The 27513-nt window shown below is 37.2% G+C and overlaps 1 protein-coding gene across 2 annotated transcripts in view; it reads left to right on the top strand.

Moving 5' to 3' along the window:
* Positions 1-26313, top strand: part of meak7 (MTOR associated protein, eak-7 homolog) — a 36534-nt gene extending 10221 nt beyond the window's left edge. For both annotated transcript variants that reach the window (XM_062022339.1, XM_062022340.1), the window contains exons 7-9: positions 681-799; positions 9009-9188; positions 20976-26313. In XM_062022339.1, the coding sequence (XP_061878323.1) occupies positions 681-799; positions 9009-9188; positions 20976-21107 (431 nt within the window). In that variant the 3' untranslated portion in view covers positions 21108-26313. The remainder of the gene's footprint in view (positions 1-680; positions 800-9008; positions 9189-20975) is intronic.
* Positions 26314-27513: the final 1200 nt, after the last annotated feature.

Here is a 27513-nt window from a genome sequence, read left to right as displayed (position 1 = left end):
GCAGCCCTTTGAGACACTTGTGATTTAGGGCTATATAAATAAACATTGATTGATTGATTGATTGATTTCTCTCAATGTAGCGAGTCAAAATATTTGCCCAGCTCTGCACTAGATGGTGGACAGAATATTTATTCTATTTTATTCTAGGTGGTACCTCAGTTTTTGTACACCCACTTTTGGTATGATTTGTGTTCAGTGAAAATATTAACCAAAATCTTGCCCAGTTTTTGGTACAATTCTCTGAATTTTGCAACCCTGCAGTCAGACAAACTAATGCTGAGCAAACGGCAATGGTGCCTGTCAGAAGGCAAATAGAAGGTCAGCTGTCTGGAATAAATAATCAGACAACTGACAATAATACATATTATCTATCACTGTTGGAAGTGTAGGTGCTGAGCAGTGTGGCTTGTCATGATGCGCATGGATTAAATACACAAAACATTTTGGCGTAATTAAATAAATGAGTTACCAACGCTAACACATTCTTTCTGACAGCCCTGATATGTCTTGCGAACCAGCGTCCTCTGCCGTGGACCTTTGTGATTTGGTTAACAGCATTTTGAAAAAGAAAATTGTAACTAAAACAAATGTTCTCAGGGGAATGTATATAAAGTACATCTACATGGATAGACAGTATATATTTGTATGATTGTGTGTTGCATGTGTACTTGTGTGTGCAGGCGACTCCAGATGCTTCCTGTTCTCAGTCTTCCCTAGAATGAGAGTTCACACATCGACAGGTTACAACCAACACTTCATGTATCTAAACCAGAATCAGCAGACCCTGCCCAACGGTCTGGTAAGGCAAGATGTAGCATGTGACCCACATCATAGACAAACACTATTAAATGCCGTATTTGTCCATACTTGGTCTGTACTTTTTGAGTTCGGATCAGGATTTTATACTATCGATTCCGATCATTCATGAGTGACATCAGCTAACACTGATCTCAAGTAATACTAGTGTTGTCTGGGTACCAATAAATGTCAATATTGGCTTTATTTTAACAGAAAATCTTATGATACATTAAACACATGTTTCTATTTGCACTCAAAAAACTATTTTAGAACACTAAAATAAAATGACATTAAATAACATAGTGAACATACTAGACAACTTCTCTTTTAGTAGTAGGTAAACAAATACTCCTTATTTGGCTACTGACATATGAAGTAACATATTTCATTTCCGATTATTTTGTCAAAATTATGAGGGACTAACGGTAGAAGATGGATCAATGGATTATTAATCTACTTGTTCATTTACTGATAATGTGGTTATTTTCTGTTTTAACATGTTCTATCAACGCTTCTGTTAAAAAGTAATAAGCACTTTCTCTTCTGTTGTTTGGATACTTTTCTATATGTTTATTATATATACTACATACATTTTGGCATCCTCACTCATTAATTAAATGGACTGTAATGAAGCTTGTAGTGACAGTGCTGTGCAGTATGTGACAGTGTGCATCATAACTTAGTGGCGGCTTGGACAAGAAGAAGACAAAGAATCTTGTGGCAAAAGTTGCTTGTCAAACTATCGGGAGTCTTGCAGCTTGTTGAATGAGTTACTAATACTGTTTATACTGTACATTTTAGATAGCTAACAAGATAAATATCATACTGAGTCACAGAGGCAACCTCCAGATGTTTTAAATGTTGTCGCATGACAGGTGTATTACATGAAAAGCAAGGTCTGCTGTAATGTGTTTATGGTGAAAAAGTACCAATGATTGCCACACTCACACTAGGTGTGGTGAAATTTGTCCTCTGCATTTGACCCATCCCTTTGTTCACCCCCTGGGAGGCGAGGGGAGCAGTGGGCAGCAGCGGTGGCCGCGCCCGGGAATTATTTTTGGTGATTTAACCCCCAATTCCAACCCTTGATGCTGAGTGCCAAGCAGGGAGGTAATGGGTCCCATTTTTATAGTCTTGTATGACTCGGCCGGGGTTTGAACCCACAACCTACCGATCTCAGGGCGGACACTCTAACCACTAGGCCACTGAGTAGATTTCCACATTTTCCATGTTTTTGGTGTTGTTGCCAGTGGCCACAGCCATTTTTATCTTCCTGTTGCTGCTGGTCAGACTTGCTCATGTTCGTTTCCATCCAGAAAAGCACAAGCAATGCCGTCATCGACCATAATTCACATATGAATTTGTTTGGCGTCAAACTTTATTGTTGATTTTTGTTGACAGTGTTGACATATAGTTGCACTCCTATCTCTAATGAACTCATCTGATGTCTGGCAAACAAAACAAAGTGTTACATGTTCCCCAACAGTGTTTGCCTATAATTCACAATCCCTATGTGAACCGAGAACACATGTCTTTCTCTTTTTATGCATTTTAATAAATCATTAAAAGCTAGAAATAGGTGGCTAACAATGCAGGTAATAGGGATTCAATCTATTTTGCCTCTAAAACATCCAAAAACCGCCAACAAGGTTTTATATTCATGTTGTAAGTATATACAGTATCTAATGTAGTAAAAGGCACATTCATAATACCATATAATATTTACAGTATTTTGGTCATTATGAGCAATGCAGTAACTTTTTGGCAGTGCATTGATTTCACAGAGCACATCGCAAAGTTAACCATTTCCATCAACAACAATTCCCTTTAACTATGGTAGACTTCATTAGAGCCAATGATGACTACATTTGGACAAATGATGAGCCATAACCTTATATTTTTGAGTCCGAATATAGGGAGGATAAAAGTTTTAGAAGCTGGTTTATAAGAAGATCCAGCTATAGTGAAAAACTAAGGACCTGTTTTACTAAAGGTATGCTTGTAACACTTGCAAACCTGATAGCACACGCAAAGCTGATCTACTAAACGTGTGCAAAGTGGATTGTATTTGTTTAGTGAGCAGAATAAGGAGTGCAATTCATTTTGCGTCCCTCTCTTCATTAATATGCAAAATATATACCGATCATCAAAACAGCCACAATACTGGTAGAAGATGCGAATAAAATTATTTAGCACGGGCATTGTAATTTATCAACACTCATCACTGTTTTGCGAGCACTATTTCGCGTTTTATTTAGCATGTGTCAGAAGGACGTGCACACGGCTGCAGGATCAGTGCTTGCATTACACAGACAGGCGATGGACAGACGAGAATCCTTCGTCATGCGTGTGTGTCAGCATATTTGGAGGGTCAGAAATTAAAAAAGATTAGACATATCGTCTATTCAGCAACATCATTTTATTATTTTATAGCTGCTAGAGCACTTAAGGGACTGATTAAAACTAATTGAATTGATGCGTCATTTTGTATTTTTGCAATGATGCTTTTTTTTTTTATTACATAGAACATTTCTTATTAAAAAATGTCTTACATGAAAAATACATTCTTATAGTATGCATTTTTTGCATCTTGAGCGAAGTCAGTGCAGCCTCTCTCCCTTGCACCTTCAGCGCTGAAAAAAAAAGTGGTGTCATAATGTAGTGCTCATAAAAAATGGTAGATGTCTCCTGCATGTTAGAAAACATAGCAAAACGCCACAGGTAGGAGCAGTAAATTAGAATGTTTCCGTGATGAAGGCCTGTATAGTACACAGAAAATCCTTTAAAGACCGCCTTTAAATAAGGCGGCCTGCATCATTTTTCAATTGTACACACAGTACACACTCCCATTACTAGTACACATTATTTTATGGATTGCACACGCTGTTTAGCGCGTGGTCTTTGGAGCTTAGTAAATCAGGCCCTCAGCATCATGTAGCAGTAGTGCTACAGAAAGTGCTAAACAAGAAATACAAACTATGAACATAAAACAATTACTTCCTATACAATGTCTGCTCTCATTGTGATGCCAATGTCAACTTATTTAGTCACTGTCAGGTTCAAACACTGATGACATTTATTAAACAAGACAAGAGGCAAATAATTAAACAGAGACAGAATTCAATTTGGACTCAATTGAGGAGAAACGCCTGGACACACTGTCCTCTTGTACAGTCTCCAGCACGCTCTCCCAAAAGATTGCACTCCTCCTTCTTTATTTGACTTTCTCCGACCACCTGACCACCGCTTCCACTTCCAGAGGGAAGTGGGTCGTAAACAGCGTTGCCTTTGGTTACAGAATAGTTCAAAAGAAGAGGTCGTAAAATAGTTCAAAAAGAGTTCCATAAAATAGTTCAAAGAGAGTTCCATAAAATAGTTCAAAGAGAGTTCGTAAAATACTTCAAAAAGAGGTCCATAAAATACTTTAAAAAGAGTTCTTAAAATACTTCAAAAAGAGGTCGTCTGGAAATTGGGCAGATTCTTGGTTCTCTCCGCTTTGAAGTCCTTGGGTTAGAACAATATCTTTCTGTTGATTACCATACATGAGAGAAAACAGGAACACCTTCATCTTGCTCCCCCCCCCCCTACACAGTGGAGTTTTACTAGCCTTACTCTTGGTAGGTTTCAAAGACAGCTTTTGTCTTCTTGTCAGGAACTCAATGTAATACACAGTTTTTGTGATAATTTAGAAACAATTATTCTAACAGTCACTTTTCAGTGATGAGCTGGTCCATGTAGACATGTTGTCGACACATGCTGGGTTAACATAAGTGGTTCTACTGGACTTGGAGTGTATTGCTAGTTGAAAGAGTCCCCTGTGAAGCAGTAAATACATCCAAATATAAAGTTTTCCTGTTTATGAACAGAACATTTACTAATGTACATTGATTAATTTACAGAAATATGGAGCTAAATCAGGGCCAAAGGTTTTGTACTTGAAAAAATTTACTTTGAAACTGAAAGTTCAGGTTTTGAATATTGAAAAATACTTCAGTGTATTCAAAATAAAAATAAATAAAAGCTGTTTTTTTTCAGGTTGGACATAATTTTGATTTGCACTTAACGTGAGTGAATTATTTTTAATTTTTCACTTTAATATATTTTGATAGTTGAGCTTTCACATTTTCAGATTTAATTTAAATTTTTTACAGTTTAATTGTTTTTTTAAGTTTCACATCTTTCTTTTTCAGATTCAAATCAGTTTTTTTCAAGTTCAGACTTTTGGCCCCTTTTACCAAGGGGACTGGCCTTGTGACAGACCAATCAGCAAAAGGATGAGGGGCTTCACGTTGCCTTCAAGGAACATAGGAACTAAGTCAGTTCAAGCCAACATTTCATACAGGCTACAGCATGCGATTGTCAAAGAAAGAAATTATGACAGTGAGACGTGAAGGCATATTTAAAAAGCACCGACGACAAATTGTGCCATATTATGAATTTCATAAGCCAAGCATTCCCAATTTTAATGAGTAATGGCATCTGGTTCTGCTAGGGCTCTATGGTACTGTAGGTTCTTCAGCCTCTTTCTGCGGCTAGCACACCGGTGAGGAAATACTTGTTTACAATGAAAGGTCGTTTTGTGACAACATGCAATGTTTTCTAAATACATTTGCATTGTTTTCTAAATAAATAAACAAGTTAGCAAGTAAATATTGCATTATTAAATTATCTGACATAGTTATGGTTCACATTATGAGATGAATAAGGTCTTCTCAAGATGTTTAATATGATTCTTCTTCTTGGTACTTTGTAAACACTTTGAGGTTGAACAGTTTCTTAAAATAGATCATATTAGAACTGTGTTTATTTATCTATTCCATAATTAAATTCCACATGCTAAAAGTTTTAAGTGTTGTATGTGTATGCAAATTTTTTACATTACATTTTTCTCTAAGGTTATATTTATCTTCTTTTGTTAAAAAATCATTGCTATGCGTTCTTGGGTATCAGGTTATAGTTAATTTCTTTCTCTGACAATCGCATGTTGTAGCCCAGGGCTATTCAACTCGATCATGAAGAGGGCCGCTGTTTCAAGAGGCGAAGGGCTCAGGGGCCAGACATTGAAATGTGGATGTTTCATCAGAAAGCGCCTCCGCGTAGGGCTGGGCGATATGGCCTTTTTTTAATATCTCGATATTTTTAGGCCATGTCACATTACATGATATATATCTCAATATTTTGCTTTAGCCTTGAATGAACACTTGATGCATATAATCACACCAGTATGATGATTCTATGTGTCTACATTAAAACATTCTTGTTCATACTTGATTAATATATGCTCATTTTAAACTTTCATGCAGAGAGGGAAATCACAACTAAGTCAATTTAGCAAAACTGTATTTATTAAGCAGTTATTAAGCCGTGGCACAAACATTCATGTCATTTCCAAAACAGAAAGTGCAAGATTGTCAGAGACATTTTAAAACAAGCTATGAGTGCACTTTTGTGCATGATGTCACTAAGATGACATATCAAAACAACACTAAATTAAAGTGCACTTTTTGTACAGAACGCCACTACTATAGTTTAAAATAAATAAAGTGCACTTTTGTGCATGATGTCACACAAGATATTTCAATAACTGTCAAATAAAAATGAGTTGCATAATAGGAAATCAAATAGTGTATGTCCTTCGCTATGTGGTAGGTTCCTGCGGACGTTATCTCCTTCTGTTGTTCACTATTTTTTTCATACGGTGTTGATGTGGAAATGGTTGCCTCGGCATTTTGTTTGTGAAGTGAAGTGAAGTGAATTACATTTATATAGCGCTTTTTCTCAAGTGACTCAAAGCGCTTTACATAGTGAAACCCAATATCTAAGTTACATTCAAACCAGTGTGGGTGGCACTGGGAGCAGGTGGGTAAAGTGTCTTGCCCAAGGACACAACGGCAGTGACTAGGATGGCGGAAGCGGGGATCGAACCTGCAACCCTCAAGTTGCTGGCACGGCCGCTCTACCAACCGAGCTATACCGCCCATTTTGTTTGTGTGGCACCGAACGGAGATGTTGACATGCAGAGTAAGCACTCTTCATTCTCTAGCAGGTGACTTTTCAAATGATGCTACATATTAGCAGTCATGCTACTTTTTGTAGCAACACTTTTGCCCCACACTTGACAAATTACGGTTGTCTGTTCGACATATTCCCACTTGAAGCCAAACCACAGCCAGACGATGAACCCCCTGCTGTTTTTCTTGGGAATTAATTATTCCTTCATTTTTACCAATTTGCACCTTCTTTCTCTCGTATTACCACTCGCACCACAGCTAACGTTACCCATGCCGCTACCTCTCTGTTCCGCGAGGGCGTATACGTATGTGACGTATGTAAGAAGGTGCGTTTGTTTTATGTCTCTGTGAGAAGGAGAGACAACAAAGAGTGAGAAGAGACTGTAGTGTAATGCCCGCAGCTAAAGCAACTGCGTGAGAACGTATACTCGAATATCACGATATAGTAATTTTCTATATCGCACAGAGACAAACCTGCGATATATCGATATATCGCCCAGCCCTACCTCCGCAGGTTATATTTCTTTGAGAACACGTTTACTTAATTGCTAAGTAAACACATCAACTTCCACACTACACTGTCAATGAATTCATTATTCTGCCCTCGCTACTCGTTTCCAACGTGTGCAGCTACAAAACCCAAAATCAGTGAAGTTGGCACATTGTGTAATTCGTAAGTAAAAACAGAATACAATGATTTGCAAATCCTTTTCAACTTATATTCAATTGAATACACTGCAAAGACAAGATATTTCATTTTTGAACTGAGAAAGTATTTTTTTTTTGCAAATAATCATCAACTTAGAATTTAATGGCAGCAACACATTACAAAAAAGTTGTCACAGGGGCATTTTTACCACTTTGTTACATGGCCTTTCCTTTTAACAACACTCAGTAAACGTTTGGGAACTGAGAAGGCCAATTTTTGAATCTTTTCAGGTGGAATTATTTCCCATTCTTGCTTGATGTACAGCTTAAGTTGTTCAACAGTCCGGACTCTCCGTTGTGGTATTTTACACTTCATAATGCGCCACACATTTTCAATAGGAGACAGATCTGGACTACAGGCAGGCCAGTCTAGTACCCACTATGACTACGACGCCACGCTGTTGTAACACGTGGCTTGGCATTGTCTTGCTGAAATAAGCAGGGGCGTCCATGATAACGTTGCTTGGATGACATGTTGCTCCAAAACTTGTATTTACCTTTCAGCATTAATGGTGCCTTCACAGATGTGTAATTTACCCATGCTTTGGGCACTATTACACCCCCATACCATCACAGATGCTGGCTTTTGAACTCTGCGCCTATAACAATTCGGATGGTTCTTTTCCTCTTAGTTCCGGAGGACACGACGTCCACAGTTTCCAAAAACAATTTGAAATGTGGACTCGTCAAACCACAGAACACTTTTCCACTTTGCATCAGTCCATCTTAGATGAGCTTGGGCCCAGCAAAGCCGGCGGCGTTTCTAGGTGTTGTTGATAAATTTCACTTTGCATAGTACAGTTTTAACTTGCACTTACAGATGTAGCGACTAACTGTAGTTACTGACGGTGGTTTCTGAAGTTTTCCTGAGCCCATGTGGTGATATATTGTCTTTGCAGTCTATTAAATTGAATATAGGTTGAAAAGGATTTGCAAATCATTGGATCCTGTTTTATTTACAATTTACACAACCTGCCAACTTCACTAGTTTTGGGTTTTGTAGTTCCTATGCAACGTGAAGAGGACGCCCCTTATCCTTTTGCTGATTGGTCTGTCATGAGGCTACGCCCCTTGTACGTTTTCCACGGAAAAAAGGGACAAAAGTCTGAAGCTGAAAAAACAGATTTGAATTTGGAAAAATGTGAAACTTGAAAAAAAAGATTTAAACTTAAAAAAATTATAATTGAATCTGAACATTTTTAAAGCTCAAATACAAAACAATATTGAAAATAAGGAATTAATTAAAAAAACTATTAAGTGTGAATCAAAAATATATTTTACCTGGAAAAAAAAACAGTTTTCATTTATTTTTAATTTGAATATACTGATGTATTTTTTAACAAATAACATCAAAACTTGAGTTTGAAAGTAAATTTTTTCAAGTAGAAAACTTTTGGCCCTGATTTAACTTTATACAGAAACTTAAATGCTGTAGGAGTCAGTCGAATAGTTCAATGACTGCTTTGTGAAATGTCATCTGCTTTTTACCAGGGCATGGGTGGTCAGCACAACTACTTCGGCTTGTGGTTGGACAGTAATTTTGGACGTGGTCACAGTCGCGCACGACCAAAGTGTACAACCTTTGCTAGTCCTCAACTTTCAGCAGACGAGGACTTTATTCTGGATTCCATGGAAGTATGGGCAGTACGAAAACCCTCTGAGACAGAGAAGGTAAGAACAGGAAGAGCAAGTACAAAGCACTAAAATACCTATTTGTTGCTTTAACGACCTTTTGATACCAACTATGTGCATTTCTAGTATAACTTCTTAATAATCTAGGTTGCCAGGTAAATAGTTAGTTTATTATTTCTTCGGTCAGTGGTCAACAAAGTAAACAAACAGTTTTACATTCATAAATTGACAATTTTATAGACCGAAAGGGTTTAGGCTGAAGTTGAGCACTTATTTCGCCTAACCCCATAAACAATCTCAAATACAAGATGAGCTTCATAGAAATATGAAATTTCCTTTACACAACATATTATAAATACACCTTGTACACAATATAAACACTGTTAAAATACATACACAGTAAATACATGTGAAGTATCCCTGTACACGTGTTGGTTACACATTTGTACCAATAATATGCAATATACAAACACTTATACTTCCATTATTATTTATATCCCACATTTAGTTTTGTAATTATCATTGATCATAGTATTAACTACTGGTGTTGATTCAAGAGTGATATATTTTTCTAAATGTTTATTTTTTTAAGGTTTTTTTTATGTGTGAATGGAACTGGAACATTTTAAGGCATCATCCAAGCTGTTCCACAGATGAAACACATCTACTTTTTAAACTAGTTCTTATGTTTGCTTTCTGAAAGACATATGAACCCCTGGGTTTGAACCTCTCCTGTACACACAGAGGCAGCATGCGGTTATGAGCTTTGAACGTCACAATAGCAGTGTTGAGGTCAACAAGAGCATGCAGTTTTAATGTTTTTAATTTATTAAACAGAGCATTGGTATGGTCATAATAATCCACATAATTTACAATTCTAATGGATTTCCTTTGAAGTAAGAACATAGAGTTGATGTTTGATTTGTAATTGTTACCCCAGATTTCAACACAATAATTGAGATATGGGAGTATGAAATAATTATATTACATGTTAAGAGCCTTTTGATTTACAGAGTTTTTAATTTTATGTGACATAGCAATATTTTTTGCCATCTTTGTCTTGAGTATATTTATGTGCAGTTTCCAATTTAATTTGTCATCTACAAACCCCGTTTCCATATGAGTTGGGAAATTGTGTTAGATGTAAATATAAACGGAATACAACCCATTTCAACCCATATTCAATTGAATGCACTACAAAGACAACATATTTGATGTTCAAACTCATAAACTTTATTTTTTTTTTGCAAATAATAATTAATTTAGAAATTCATGGCTGCAACACGTGCCAAAGTAGTTGGGAAAGGGCATGTTCACCACTGTGTTACATGGCCTTTCCTTTTAACAACACTCAGTAAACGTTTGGGAACTGAGGAGACACATTTTTTAAGCTTTTTAGGTGGAATTCTTTCCCATTCTTGCTTGATGTACAGCTTAAGTTGTTCAACAGTCCGGGGGTCTCCGTTGTGGTATTTTAGGCTTCATAATGCGCCACACATTTTCAATGGGTGACAGGTCTGGACTACAGGCAGGCCAGTCTAGTACCCACACTCTTTTACTAGGAAGCCACATTGATGTAACACGTGGCTTGGCATTGTCTTGCTGAAATAAGCAGGGGCGTCCATGGTAACGTTGCTTGGATGGCAACATATGTTGCTCCAAAACCTGTATGTACCTTTCAGCATTAATGGCGCCTTCACAGATGAGTAAGTTACCCATGTCTTGGGCACTAATACACCTCCATACCATCACAGATGCTGCCTTTTACACTTTGCGCCTATAACAATCCAAATGGTTCTTTTCCTCTTTAATCTGGAAGACACGACGTCCACAGTTTCCAAAAACAATTTGAAATGTGGACTCGTCAGACCACAGAACACTTTTCCACTTTGTATCAGTCCATCTTAGATGAGCTCAGGCCCAGCGAAGCCGACGGCGTTTCTGGGTGTTATTGATAAACAATTTTCGCCTTGCATAGGAGAGTTTTAACTTGCACTTACAGATGTAGCGACCAACTGTAGTTACTGACAGTGGGTTTCTGAAGTGTTTCTGAGCCCCCTTTACACACTGATGTCGCTTTTTTATGCAGTACAGCCTGAGGGATCGAAGGTCACGGGCTTAGCTGCTTACGTGGAGTGATTTCTCCAGATACTCTGAACCCTTTGATGATATTACAGACCGTAGATGGTGAAATCCCTAAATTCCATGCAATAGCTGGTTGAGAAAGGTTTTTCTTAAACTGTTCAACAATTTGCTCACGCATTTGTTGACAAAGTGGTGACCCTCGCCCCATCCTTGTTTGTGAATGACTGAGCATTTCATGGAATCTACTTTTATACCCAATCATGGCACCCACCTGTTCCCAATTTGCCTGTTCACCTGTGGGATGTTCCAAATAAGTGTTTGATGAGCATTCCTCAACTTAATCAGTATTTATTGCCACCTTTCCCAACTTCTTTGTCACGTGTTGCTGGCATCAAATTCTAAAGTTAATGATTATTTGCAAAAAAAAAAATGTTTATCAGTTTGAACATCAAATATGTTGTCTTTGTAGCATATTCAACTGAATATGGATTGAAAATGATTTGCAAATCATTGTATTCCGTTTATTTTTACATCTAACACAATTTCCCAACTCATATGGAAACGGGGTTTGTATATAGATTCCCAAAAAATGTGTTCAATACACCCTTTCTATCTCCATATCATCAATTATTATGTGACACTGTATGGTGTTTTTCCTATTTCCAAGAATTATATATTTTGTTTTATTTAAGTTGATTGATAGTTTATTGGCATCAAACCATTTCTTTAGTATGTGGAGTTCACTCTCTACAGTCTCTAGGAGCTGGCCCAGGTCTTGCCCAGAATATAGTTGAATTTTTTTAAAGACTTTGCGGATATCATTAATATACAATATAAACGATTTTGGTTCCAGTACAGAACCTTGGGGTATTCCATGTGTTATAATCTTTTTATCTGAATCTACGTTGTTCATATGCACATACTGTTCTCTGCCACCAAGATAACTTTTCAATCAATCACTAGCAAGACCTGTTTAAAAGTAATGTGTGATCAATGGTGTCAAAGGCCTTGCTCAGGTCAATAAAAATGCCAACAGCAAACTCTTTCTTATCAATTGCAGTGGTTACCTCCTCAACTAATTCCATCACTGCCATGGAAGTGGACATATTTGATCGAAAACCACATTGGTGTTCACTTAGCAAGTGATGCTTATCAATAAAACTGTCTAATCTCGATACAAATAATTTTTCAAGGACTTTTGAAAATTGTGAGAGTAAAGAAATAGGCCTATAGTTGGTAAACTTATGCTTATCTTCGCTTTTGAAGATCGGAATAACTTTTGCTGTTTTCCTTTTCATTGGAAAGACACCTTTTATAAATTAAATATTACATATATAAGCGAAGGGAACAGCTATAAAATCAACAATTTATTTGTTCAGAGAAATGTCTAAATGACAGCAGTCTATTGACTTCTTGTTTTTCAGAGAATTTACAATTTCTGTGATTTCACTTTCATGAACAGGAGAAATGAAAAACGATTCTAAGTTGTTTTGAATGGTTTGTTCATTAAATTTGACAATGTTTTCTTGTTGTACAATATCATTTGCTACATTGGGTCCAACATTCACAAAGACGGTGTTACATGCATCTGTTATTTCCTTAGGGTTATTTATAGTTTGATTATTTTCTATAAAATAGTTTGGATGTTCCTTATTGGTCATGTTTTTTTTAATGATACCATTTAAAACTTTCCACGTACCCTGGATGCTATTTTTATGTTGTTCTAACAGGTAAATGTGTTCTTTTGCTGTGCTTTATTATTTGTATTAACTTATTTTTGTACGTTTTATATTTCTACAGTTAAACATTCAAAGACTCCAACTATAGCAGTTGATTTACTATTAATCTTCCTACAGTTTAAATCTCGATTGACAAAAAGTGCTACCCCTCCTCCCCTTTTTCCAACTCTGTAGTGAATAATTCATAACCTTCCAATCTCATTTCACAACATTTGTTCTCATCGAGCCAAGTCTCTGAGACTGCAACAACACTACATTTTTTGAACTGGCTAAGATTTTCTCTAATGTTATCATAGTTTTTATACAAGCTTCGGCTATTAAAATGTATTACGGTAAATGATTCGTCCACATTCACACATTTAAATTGTTCATCTGTGAAGTACTCAGTTTATGGTAATATCGTTGTAAAGATTACAATCCAGATGTATGTCACTGCCAAACTCATTTGAATAGCAGTTGTAATTGATATTGTCATACAAGTTTAGTTGGATGTGATTATAATTATTGTACAGTTCACTACTATTATTATTCTCAGTACCTTTACATTCTAATTCCTTCTCACCAACATTGGTTAAGATATTTTTTATAAACTTTCCATTATATATATTTTTTCTTTTTTTCTTTGTACAGATAACACATTTTCATCCACCTCCACATCCACTGAAACACTTGCACTGAAACACATACACACAACTGACAAGACTTTTTTCTTTTTTTCTTTGCACAGATAACACATTTTCATCCACCTCCACATCCACTGAAACACTTGCACTGAAACACATACACACAACTGACAAGACTTTTACTCTATCATGAGCGTCCCAAAGCAGTCCAAGAGAAAAAAAGTTTGTATATCGTTATATAAATACACATACACTATTGTTACAATTTAAAGCCATAGTACCACACACTGCTTTTAAAGTTAGAGTGGAACACCCCATATTCATGACTCAGCATTTGCGACCCCACAACTTTGTGGATTTTTTTTGTTTTTGAAAAAAAGTGCCCTCCGAAAATAGGCCGTTATTTTCCAGCGGAAAACACATCTCGTTAGCAGACTCCCAAATTAAAACAGCACAGTAATACAGCATACTTGTACCATGTGAGAAAAAAATAAGACACCTTTCATATCAAAAATGTATTTATGACCCCTCTTGTCAAACTTTTTGATAGGTGGATGGGACTGGATGGGTCAAAGTTTACACAATGTGCGGCAACATAGGGTCACGTGTTTAGGGAGGAACAAAGTTATGGAATATGGGGGGAAAAATCATATTTTTTCATATCAGTCAAATATCGATACATATCACAACATAAATGATCTCCCTCTTTCTACCTTGCCTAAAGGGGCTGTTTGCAACTTGCTCACAGTTACATTTTTCAAAGCAAAAAATATCACAAGAACACCACCGGCAAGCTCAGGCATGTCAAACTTGTTTTCATAGAGGGTCACATCGCAGTTATGGTTGCTCTCAGAGGGCCGCTTCTAATAGTGCATGGTATATCAATATAAATTGCATACCTATGCATTTGATTATTAAAATCTTTTTTTACATACACTGTGAAAAAAATATTCAGATTTTACTGCAAAAAACTGCCAGCTCAGTCTCCAGAATTTTACCAGTTTTAGTGTAAAAAAAACAACCATATACTGTATATATATATATATATATATTTTTGTTTTTACAATAAAATTCATGCAACAGAGCTACCAGTTTTTCCACAATAAAATGTACGGTTGTTGTTTTTATAGTGTGTTAATGTATATGGAAAAACGGTACAAAAGTTTTTTGTACGATAAAAAATGGCAGCTCAATCCCCAGAATTTTACTTTAAAATCTATTGTAATTTTTACAGTGTACAATTTGATGGGTAACTTACAATTAAATTACAAGTCAAGCAGATATTGGAGTATTTATTGTTATTTTAACAAAAAAATGTTTTGGAATGTATGGTAATGTAATATTTTGCTGCATTATTAGATACAATTAAAGTTGAAAAGATATGAAATTGCATGCATCACATGCTATTTTTAAATATCAAAATGAAAAAAACAAATACCTTCAGTAAGAAAAGATAAAGTACTTTACTAACTCATATTATTTCCCGGCTTTCACAGGCTACATAAAATGATGTAGCGGGCCAGGTCTGGCCCCGGGCCTTGAGTTTGACACTTGTGTGCTAGCTTATGTTACCATTAGTGGTTTAACAAAGCACATTTGTATTACAATTGTTTATATTATTCACTATTACTAAGTTGACTTATTAAACATTTTTGCCAGCCCGAATAAAATGATTGGTGTTTACGGCAGTCACTCACCCTGTCTCGACTACACGTACGCAGAGGGAGCGCATGCCGTTCACACATACAAAAGCATTTCAACAACAACCAACAATTTGCAGTCATGTTGTTGTTATGATGGAATATACATTTAATGACAGCTAATGATAGCTAGCGTCTGGCATCTTTGTAAATGTTGCAAACAGACCCTTTAATGTTACATTGCTAATGAGTGAGATGTGAAGACATAAGTCAATAGAGTATGGATGTCAAACATGCAGCCCGAGGGCCGGATCAGGCCCACGAACAGGTTCAATGCGACCCGCGAGACGAGTTTGCTAAGTGTAAAATTAAGCTGCATTTTTAAATAAACTGCTGTTCTACATGTGTCCACTGGGTGTCGCAATATTAATTATGTTAGGCAAGCAAATAGTTTATACTGAGACGAGCAAGAATACCAAGGAAGAGGTACACGCTGCGACTCCTCCCCCTCGACCCAACGTAAAACAAACCGGAGTAAAATATACAACCCACTTAACATGCTGCATTAGACACTGCACATTGCTATAGTTCTGTGAAAATGATTGTTTTCTGTGCAAATTTAAAGAAGGTAAACAGTGTGGGATTGACTGCAATACTGTCAGTGTTAAGTTTTTATTTTTGGTTTGTTGAAATTGTTCAAACGTTGCACAGCTTTTCTCTTTATATCAATACACAGTGATGCCTTGAAGGCAGGGAGTAACTTAACCCACTTGAATAGTTTCTACCTCAGTGTGTATGGTTTGTTGAGTTAGCACAGGATTAATACGTGGAATTGACAAATTAGGTACATTACACATTTTTTTCTACGCTTTATTTTGGTTTTGTTCAATCCTACATCTAGGCTGACTTAAAGTTTCATTGTTTTGTAGATACACTTAGATTAAGTCTAAATTTATTGTGTTCATGGTGTTTTTGAAACTGCACCATTGCAACTTGAAATGTTTTGTCGAGAATTATTTGTAATATGTACATTTTCAGATTGTGCCTGTTCTATTTTGGGCCAAAATAAAACAAAGAAAACAATCTGAAGTTGTCTCATAGTTGTGTTTTTAAGTTATTATGCCATGATTTTACCCGTCCGGCCCACATGGGAATAGACTTTCCTCCATGCGGCCACTGAGCTAAAATGAGTTTGACACCCCTGTGATGGTCAATTTGAGTCAGTTGCCCCTAAATGGTGGAATGCACTCCTGTATGAGCTGAGAGCTGTACCTTCTCTTGACATTTTTAAAAGCCAGTTCAAACACATTTGTTTAAGTGTGCATTGCTGTTATATTCAATTTACCTTTTTATATTATTTCTATTATCATATTTATTATTTCATTTTTCAATGTTTCTGTTGTTGGACCTTGTTGTGATTGTACTGTTTGTATTTTAAACATGTGAAGCACATTGTGAGATCTCTTTGTGAGAAGTGCTTTATAAATACATTTTACTTACTTACATCACAAAGTTATTTTTTATTTAAAAATATTAAGTTTTAAAGGGGACCTATTATACAAAACCAACCGTTCTTACCTTTTGGTACCTGTTTTTGCTGTATTCGGGATCTGCATAAATTTCAATAATTTGAAATCAGACAATGGAGGCATTGCAATTATTTATTAACAACCTAGCCTTCCTTCATACCTCCTTCAAACGAGCCGTTTGAAAAGCGCTTCACAGAGAACTGAGAACCCATCATTCATTCACTCCACATTCACGCTTTGATGCTCTTAAGACCTTTATCACTTTCATAAGTGCTAAGAACGACAATTGCTAACAGAGATTAAGAGTATCGGTTAAAATTGTCATTACCGTGCATACCGACTCTTTACGCAAAAAAATAGCATTGTCTACTCCCAACCACAAACAAGACATCATTAAAACCATACTTCTGACACATCTTTAAGTTTATTTACATACATACATTTATATCTACATACAATCATGTAGCCCTAAATTAAAAAAACCCAATTAATAATCAATATGTTTCTTAAATGTCAATAAAAGTAAAGTTAAAAAATAAAATACAGCTTCACCACTTGTCTATTACTTTAGCTCCAGAATTCTTCTGTTTGTTTGGGACTGTTATCACTGCCACAAGTGGTGGAAACGTTTATTCCAATTGAGTACCGCTGTGGCCCATATGGACTAGAGCTAAGAAACAGATATTTTCTTGCGGCCCTCTCGGGGGAGCTCACAATCCAATGGTTAAGAAACGCTGGGCTATATGTTAAGCTTGTTAGATTTCTTTGTCACAAGTGAACATTGGCAATTAAAGAGAAACTTAACACTCACTGTCATTGCAAATGTTGACACAGTCGGAATAGAACGTGAACGTCAATCTAGCAGTAGGATTTGCAGGCATACTTGCCAATCTTGAGACCTCCGAATTCGGGAGATGGGGGGGGTGTTGGGAGGGGGATGGGAGGCAGCATACCCCTTCCTCTTCGAGCTTTTCTGGATGAAATGAAATTCTTTTTTCCAATCATTTTGGAACTTGCAAGCGTATTTCTTCTTCTTACTCGTAGTCGCCATGTCTCTTCTTCGTTCTTCTGCTTCGTCTCCTTCTTGTTGTGTGTGCAGTTGTGCACTGAGCTCCAAAAGCCGTAGATGTTATTGTAGCGTCCCGGAAGAGTTAGTGCTGCAAGGGATTCTGGGTATTTGTTCTGTTGTGTTTATGTTGTGTTACGGTGCGGATGTTCTCCCGAAATGTGTTTGTCATTCTTGTTTGGTGTGGGTTCACAGTGTGGCGCATATTAGTAACAGTGTTAAAGTTGTTTATACGGCTACCGTCAGTGTGACATGTATGGCTGTTGACCAAGTATGCCTTGCGTTATCATCAAACTAGTTAAAAGATCATACTACGTGTCACCATTTCTTGACAACTTCGAGTAAACACCATTGTTAAACCCGCCCAACACTACAATATTATGTGACTCGGCCGGTACGCAGTTTATATGGAGGAAAAGCGGTCGCCTGGACAGCATGCGGCTGTTAAGGGGTGAAGGTTTCAGGTGAGAGAGGACGTTGAAGGCAGTGTCTTTAAGGCACGCCCCCAATATTGTTGTCCGGGTGGAAATCGGGAGAAATTCGGGAGAATGGTTGCCCCGGGAGATTTTCGGGAGGGGCACTGAAATTCGTTAGTCTCCCGGGAAAATCAGGAGGGTGGGCAAGTATGTTTAAAAGGGGAGGAGCATAATAGTGCTGCTCATCCATTTATTTGTGTCAAAAATAAAAAGATTGTTGGGTGTCTCAATTACGGTAAATTCCGTACTATAAGCCGCTACTTTTTTCCTTGGATTTGTACCCTGGGGTTTAGAAAACGGTGCGGCTAATTTATGGAATTTTTTTTGCTGAAGGCCGGCTATAAAGTAAATAGTTTAAAAAAACAACAAGCAAACGCACTGAATAGATGTGTTATTGTTTGTGCTATGGCGTCTCTTTTGGACGAGTTTCCTCACTGCAGGTGCTCCTGTGGCTGCATTGCCCTTCTGTTTAGACTTTTTTTTAGACCTACCGGAAGTACAGTTGCTGTTCGGTTTTATAACTGTCCATATCGTTACTACTCTTATGGTTTCTTCATTTATCACTCCAAGCAACGTTTGTAAGTTTTACAACATAACTAAAACAATTTTTACTTACTAAACCGTCCCATGGGTAATGTCTGTAGGAGTGTTTTCATGCATATTTTTATGTGCTATGGTAATGAAGCTAGCGTTGTTAGCATTAGCTACTATGCTAACACGATTACGAGTGTCTTCGTTAGTATTATTAACTTACAGTGTCATTATTTTTGTATTGTTTCAGTTATGTAAATTCCCCAAAATGTCACCGTGGACTAATTGAGTCTGTTTAGCTGATTGGAGAGCTAGCTTCCGCATGCCAGTGGGTCCATGACAATGACTTCTATTTTGTTTGATCATCCATTTTACTGCCGTGTGACAGGCACGGTTTGGAAACAATTAAGGTATATAAATAAACAATTACAAAATGCTTCTGTGTAAATACCTATTATCACAAAGTATCTATCTGCAGCTTACGGTGCGGCTAATATATGAAAAAAAAAATAAAACAATTAAAATATCCCGGTGCGCTCAATAGTCCGGAAAATACGGTACTAATGTTAATTTTCTATTCGTGGGTGGTCAATTCAAAGTGCTTTACAGAAATTTACAAGAAGGCAAAATTATGAAAAATATTAAATAATGAAAATAATCATAATTCAAATTAAAAACATGAAATAAAATCCTCATAAAAACTACTATAATTCAAATTAAAATCAGAGAGTGTAGATAAAATACTTTCAGTTGTCATATGCACAATTAAAAAAAAGTTTTTTCAGCCTGAATTTGAATATTGCCAACGTTAAGTTTGAAGCCCATTTCACAACTTCTGGAAGACTATTTCAGATTTTAGGAGCATAAAACTGGAACGCAGCCTCACCATGTTTGGTCCTGACTAGAGATGTCCGATAATATCGGCCTGACGATATTATCGACCGATAAATGCTTTAAAATGTAATATCGGAAACTATCGGTATCGTATTTTTTTTATTATCGGTATCGTTTTTTTTTGGTTTTTTTCTTTCTTTTTTTTTTATTAAATCAGCATAAAAAACACAAGATACACTTACAATTAGTGCACCAACCCAAAAAACCTCCCTCCCCCATTTACTCTCATTCACACAAAGGGGTTGTTTATTTCTGTTATTAATATTCTGGTTTCTACAATATATATCAATACAGTCAGCAAGGGATACAGTCCGTAAGCACACATGATTGTGCGTGCTGCTGGTCCTCTAATAGTACTAACCTTTAACAGTTAATTTTACTCATTTACATTAATTACTAGTTTCTATGTAACTGTTGTTATATTGTTTTACTTTCTTTTTTATTCAAGAAAATGTTTTTAATTTATTTATCTTATTTAAATTTTTTTTTTTTTTTTAAAGGACCTTATCTCCACCAGACCTGATTGTACGTGACATTAGATTGTTTAAAGGGTTCTTAAAAACCAGGTCCAGTCCAAATTATGTCCAGGTCGGGCTCAGCAACACACACCTTCATTTATGTACACTCAAAATTTGGGAACTTCAACAACAGATTGCATATAATCTGTAAACAAAATTACATTTTCAAAATAAGCATTTGTATACAGTCCAGACTATGTCCAGGTCTAACATGTCAGAGATTTACTTTGGCACAAGACCGTGAAGAGACTTGTAGACAAGGAGAGCAACTGAAGCCAGTGAGTGACCTAAGCACTTGACTAAAATGGTCATTTCCCTGGTTCTAGGCAGGACTTCAGCAGCAAAATTTTAGATGTACTGCAGCTACTTTACAGCTTGTTTGGAGACCCCAGTGAGAAGACCATTACAGTAGTCTAAACTGTTAATCAATAATTCCTCTGATTTTGGCAATGCTATTCAGGTGGTAAGAAGCTGCTGATGTTATTGACTAGATGTGGCTGTTAAAGTTCAAATCTGAGTCCTATTACCCTTATATTTCTAACCTGATTATTCGGTTTCAGGTAGAGGGTCTCAAGGTGACTAATAGTTTTTCTTTGCGTTTTTTGGGCCTCAGACAAGGATTTCAGTTTTGTCACTACATTACTTTGTGATATTGTCAATTGTGTCCATTACAAGCTAATGCTGGTTTATCCCAAACCTAATTGGACATCTTTTTCGTCTTTCAGGATGATGAAGGTATGGGGAAAAATAGTGTCTTGGATGTGGATCCAGAGGTCCAGGCCATGATGGAGATGGCAGGGAAGACTCTCTACAGTCAAGGTCTCAGAGAGCCACAGGACGACCAGGAGCAAAGATAAATATGAATATGAAAAACTGCTTATTTTCAGTCAAGGTCATCAGGCACTCTTTCACCTTTTTGAAGTGTCAAATGCTTTGCAAGAACTTGGCAAGGATGAACATTCTCCTCCATGGCCTTAGCGAATTTCTTGCTTTAGCTTTTTAGAGCGGTCAGCTGCCTTGTGAGTCACACGGCAGCCAAGCTGGCTAAGACTCCTTCTTTTGCTTGAAGACCTCCTTGACCTCTGGTAGGTTTCTGCCATGACTATATTGTAGGGATGATGTTTGATAAGGAATTATCGAGTTCGAGCCTATTATCGAATCCTCTTATCGAACCGATTCCTTATCGATTCTCTTATCGAGTCCAGATAGGTTGTTGTATATGGGAAAAAAAACACAATACTTGGTTTAAAAAAAGCTCACTTTTATTATATAATAAAAAAATAAAATCTAATAAATAAATAAATATTGACTGTTGCCCACCTAAAAAATAAAATAAAATAAATAAATATTGACTGTTGTTACCCAAAGTATATTAAGTGGGATTTTTCAGAAAAACAAATATATACAGTAACACAAAAACAACCAGTCTCTGTGATCACTATAGGTGTATAAATAATAATATAGTGTTAAATAAAATCAGTCCCTTGGGCACAAAACTGAAAATAATACAGCTCTCCAAAAAGTGCACTTCTGCTGCTATTTGACATAACTGTTTGTTATGATGCTTTGACATTTTTGCACTTTATTTCTTTATTGAAAGAAAATTCTATGAAGAGAAATGTTCTTTGCAAATGTGGTTACAATGCTAAAAAATGAAAAGTTAAAGCTAAAAAAAGAAATACACTTTATTGAGTTAACATTATTTCTTTATAGGGGGAAACATGTTATGAGCTAGAGCAGGGGTCACCAACCTTTTTGAAACCAAGAGCTACTTCTTGGGTACTGATTAATGGGAAGGGCTACCAGTTTGATACACACTTAAATCAATTGCCAGAAATAGCCAATTTGCTCAATTTACCTTTAACTCTGTTATTATTAATAATTAATGATATTTACACTTAATTGAACGGTTTAAAAGAGGAGAAAACACGAAAAAAATGACAATTCAATTTTGAAACATAATTCATCTTCAATTTCGACTCTTTAAAATTCAAAATTCAACCGAAAAAAACCAGAGAAAAACCAGCTAATTCGAATCTTTTTGTAAAAATTAAAACAATAATTTATAGAACATCATTAGTCATTTTTCCTGATTAAGATTAATTTTAGAATTTTGATGACATGTTTTAAATAGGTTAAAATCCAATCTACACTTTGTTACAATATATAACCAATTGGAAGAAGCTATATTTCTAACAAAGACTAATCATTATTTCTTCTAGATTTTCCAGAACAAACATTTTAAAAGAAATTCAAAATACTTTGAAATATGATTTAAATGTGATTCTACAGATTTTCTAGATTTGCCAGAATAATGTTTGGAATTTTAATCATAATAAGTTTGAAGAAATATTTCACAAATATTCTTCGTCGAAAAAACAGAAGCTAAAATGAAGAATTAAATTAAAAAATATTTATTATTCTTTACAATAAAACAAAACAAAACACTTGAACATTGATTTAAATTGTCAGGAAAGAAGAGGAAGGAATTTAAAAGGTAAAAAGGTATATGTGTTTAAAAATCCTAAAATCATTTTTAAGGTTGTATTTTTTCTCTAAAATTGTCTTTCTGAAAGTTATTAGAAGCAAAGTAAAAACATTTATGAATTTATTTAAACAAGTGAAGACCAAGTCTTTAAATATTTTCTTGGATTTTCAAATTCTATTTGAGTTTTGTCTCTCTTAGAATTAAAAATGTCGAGCAAAGCGAGACCAGCTTGCTAGTAAATAAATAACATTTAAAAAATAGAGGCAGCTCACTGGTAAGTGCTGCTATTTGAGCTATTTTTAGAACAGGCCAGCGGGCTACTCATCTGGTCCTTACGGGCTACCTGGTGCCCGCGGGCACCGCGTTGGTGACCCCTGAGCTAGAGAATATAACAACTACACTACCCAGCATGCAACGGGAGTTACGAGCATGCGCGGTAGCCCCGAAAAGTGTTGCATGTTGCCAGGCTGTGAAACGCGCCTCGTCTGCATTATTTATAATTAGACAGACAACACATCTACAGAGTGATTTTGTTTTGTTTACAAGGAAAGAAAAACAAAAGTTAAAAAAGGGAGATATGTTGTATATATGTATGTGCTGCGGTTGTTTTAAGAACGTTGCGACAGCTGCCGTAAAGGAGGTGCATTGCTAGCCTGGTTGCTATGTTTCCGGTTGGTCGTAAAAGTGTTCGTCATGTGTTTTACCCTGCTAAAATCTCTCAGTAAAGTTATTCGATGGATTATAGCTTTTGTTTTGAACTTTATTACACCTTGGAGCGCTTTTTCCCGTCCATTGTTTTCCTGCTTTCGCTATCTGCACCTAATGACTGAGCTACGTGACGTCATTTCTTGTGATGTCCCACGGAGCATTTCTGGTCGGGACGGGATTCGAATAAAGAATCAACTCTTTTCCTTTACTATAGTGGTCTCGATAATGGGTACCGGTTCTCAAAAAGGGATTCGAGTTCGAGGACTCGGTTCTTTTCTTATCAAACAACCGGGGAAACCGGTTTCGAGTATCATCCCTACTATCTTGTGACCAGAGCCTCAGCTTAACCCCTCTTTTCATATGAAGTGTCCAAAAAAAGCAGTAAAACTACAAAGATGATCGTAGTGTTCTGGTGCTGCTGGAAAACATGAGTTCAATAACATCGCTTGCTGGAAACCTTCGGGATTTAGAGAGAATGTGTAAAGATGATTGAAGACAAATGGACAACAGAATACAATGATTTGCAAATCCTTTTCAAACTATATTCAATTGAATAGACTGCAAAGACAAGATATTTAATGTTCGAACTAAGAAACTAAATGTTTCTTTGCAAATAATCATTAACTTAGAATTTAATGGCAGCAACACATTGCAACAAAGTTGGCACAGGTGTATTTTTACCACTGTGTTACATGGCCTTTCCTTTTAGCAATACTCCGTAAACGTTTGGGAACTGAGGAGACCAATCTTTTAAGCTTTTCAGGTGGAATTCTTCCTCAATCTTGCAACAGTCCAGGTCTCCGTTGTGGTATTTTAGGCTTCACAATGCGCCACACAATTTCAATGGGAGACAGGTCTGGACTAAAGGCAGGCCAGTGTAGTACCCGCACTCTTTTACTACGAAGCCACATGCAGAATGTGGCTTAGCATTGTCTTGCTGACGTTGCTTGGTGCTTGGATGACAACATGTTGCTCCAAAACCTGTATGTACCTTTCAGCATTAATGGTGCCTTCACAGATGTGTAAGTTACCCAGGCCTTGGGCACTAATACACCTCCATACCACCACAGATGCTGGCTTTGAACTTTGCGCCTATAACAGTCCGAAAGGTTATTTTCTTCTTTGGTCGCACAGTTTCCAAAAACAATTTGAAATGTGGACTCTCCAGAACACTTTTCCACTTTGCATCAGTCCATCTTAGATGAGCTCGGGCCCAGCGAACCCCTCTGCGTTTCTGGGTGTTGTTGTTAATGGCTTTGCATAGTAGAGTTTTAACTTGCACTTACAGATGTAGCAACAAATTGTAGTTACTGACAGTGGTTTTCTGAAGGGTTCCTGAGCTCATGTAGTGATATCCTTTACACACTGATGTCGGTTTCTGATACAGTACCTCCTGAGGGATCGAAGGTCACAGGCATTCAATGTTACGTGCAGTGATTTCTCCAGATTCTCTGAACCTTTTGATGATATTACAGACCTTAGATGGTGAAATCCCTAAATTCCTTTCAATAGCTGGTTGAGAAATGTTGTTCTTAAACTGTTGGACAATTTGCTCATGCATTTGTTCACAAAGTGGTGACCTTCGCCCCATCCTTGTTTGTGAATGACTGAGCATGTCATGGAAGCTGCTTTTATACCCAATCATGGCACCCACCTGTTCCCAATAAGCCTGTTCACCTGTAGGATGTTCCAAATAATTGTTTGATGAGCATTCCTCAACTTTCACAGTCTTTTTTGCCATTTGTGCCAGCTTTTTTTAAACATGTTGCAGGCATCAAATTCCAAATATTTGCAAAAAATAACAAAGTTTTTCAGTTTGAACGTTAAGTATCTTGTCTTTGCAGTCTATTCAATCGAATATAAGTTGAAAAGGATTTGCAAATCATTGTATTCTGTTTTTATTTACGATTTACACAACGTGCCAATTTAGTTTTGTTGATATACGAAAAATATGGGCTGTTATAGGGCTGCCCCTCTGTTCGTACAGATCACGCTCTGTGCAAAGGTCGCAGCAATCTGTGAGATTACACTGGTCTTGTCATGCAGACATTTTAGGAAGGTTTGCTAATTTATGTTTTAGTTATGTTATATTTATTATTTTGCACTAAAAATAAATGTATTGAACAATGTCTTGTTAGTACAAAGCATGCATTAAATTAAAGTTAGTTACAAATAGTATAAAAATCGTTTCACACAAGCAATACAGTGTGAACAAATGTTCTGCTTAGAGCCCCAATTTAGCCAGACTGTTCATGTCTTTGTAAAGATAAAAATGTGAAGATCTAATATTTAGGTCCCTCCATTGTGTTATTTAAACCTGCCTATTTAATTGCATGGCACCATTTTCTATTGCTGTAGTTTTAAGTATAGTCATCATTTTGACTCAACTGTTTTGCGACCTCAAAAGGGACAAGCGGTAGAAAATGGATTGATGGATGTTTTGAAATATTTGATATTTTATTTCCTATCATTCTAATTCAAGTTGACTTTGGTTTGATGTGTTGAAAGAACAAAGAACAATTTTTGAGCTTTTGAACCCATAAGTCAATACTAAGTAAAATATACTACAGAACAAATAACATATTAGTGATGTTCTAGTCAAATAATTTATGTTAAAAGTGTGTGATGTTAAGTTAATGTTGAGTTTGAGTTTATTTCGAACATGCATACGATTACAACATGATACATCACAATTTCCAGTTTCTCTTTTCAACATGGTTCGAAAAGGAGTAGGAAGAAGCAGAGTTTATTTAATCCTACCCCTTTTCCGTTACATAGCAGTTGCTAACACTTTTGTTCACTTCTTGTTCTAAATTTATTCACAATGTACTCTATAAATAAATAATAATTAGTGAAGTAAGTTGTATTTTATATAGTGAAATAAACAAGCCCTCCAATGGGCTCACCACTCATGGGAGGGGCCATAGAGGTCGGGTGCATTGTGAGCTGGGCGGCAGCCGAAGGCAGGGCACTTGGCGGTCTGATCCTCCGCTATATGAGCTAGCTCTTGGGATGTGGAACGTCACCTCGCTGGGGGGGAAGGAGCCTGAGCTAGTGCGCGAGGTAGAGAAGTTCCGGCTAGATATAGTCGGACTCACCTCGACGCACAGCAAGGGCTCTGGAACCAGTTCTCTCGAGAGGGGCTGGACTCTCTTCCACACTGGCGTTGCCAGCAGTGAGAGGAGACGAGCTGGAGTAGCAATTCTTGTTGCCCACCGGCTCAAAGCATGCACATTGGAGTTCAACCCAGTGGACGAGAGGGTAGCTTCCCTCCGCCTTCGGGTGGGGGGACGGGTTCTGACTGTTGTTTGTGCTTACGCACCAAACAGCAATTCAGAGTACCCACCCTTTTTGGATACACTTGAGGGAGTACTGGAAAGTGCTCCCCCGGGTGATTCCCTTGTCCTACTGGGGGACTTCAACGCTCATGTTGGCAACGACAGTGAAACCTGGAGAGGCGTGATTGGGAAAAATGGTCGCCCGGATCTGAACCCGAGTGGTGTTTTGTTATTGGACTTTTGTGCTCGTCACAGATTGTCCATAACAAACACCATGTTCAAACATAAGGGTGTCCATATGTGCACTTGGCACCAGGACACCCTAGGCCGCAGTTCCATGATCGACTTTGTAGTTGTGTCATCGGATTTGCGGCCTCATGTTTTGGACACTCGGGTGAAGAGAGGGGTGGAGCTTTCTACCGATCACCACCTGGTGGTGAGTTGGCTGCGATGGTGGGGGAGGATGCCGGACAGACCTGGCAGGCCCAAACGCATTGTGAGGGTCTGCTGGGAACGTCTGGCAGAGTCTCCTGTCAGAGAGAGTTTCAATTCCCGCCTCCGGAAGAACTTTATCATGTCACGAGGGAGGTGCTGGACATTGAGTCCGAGTGGACCATGTTCCGCACCTCTATTGGCGCTGTGGCCGCAAGGTAGTTGGTGCCTGTCGAGGCGGCAATCCTAGAACCCGTTGGTGGACACCGGCGGTTAGGGATGCCGTCAAGCTGAAGAAGGAGTCCTATCGGGTTCTTCTGGCTCATAGGACTCCGGAAGCAGCGGACAGGTACCGAC

This window comes from Entelurus aequoreus, linkage group LG16 (genome assembly GCF_033978785.1).
Source record: "Entelurus aequoreus isolate RoL-2023_Sb linkage group LG16, RoL_Eaeq_v1.1, whole genome shotgun sequence".
Lineage (NCBI taxonomy): Eukaryota > Metazoa > Chordata > Actinopteri > Syngnathiformes > Syngnathidae > Entelurus > Entelurus aequoreus.
The sequence above is the reverse complement of the archived record's forward strand: the minus strand, read 5'-3'. Positions and strand labels throughout refer to the sequence as shown.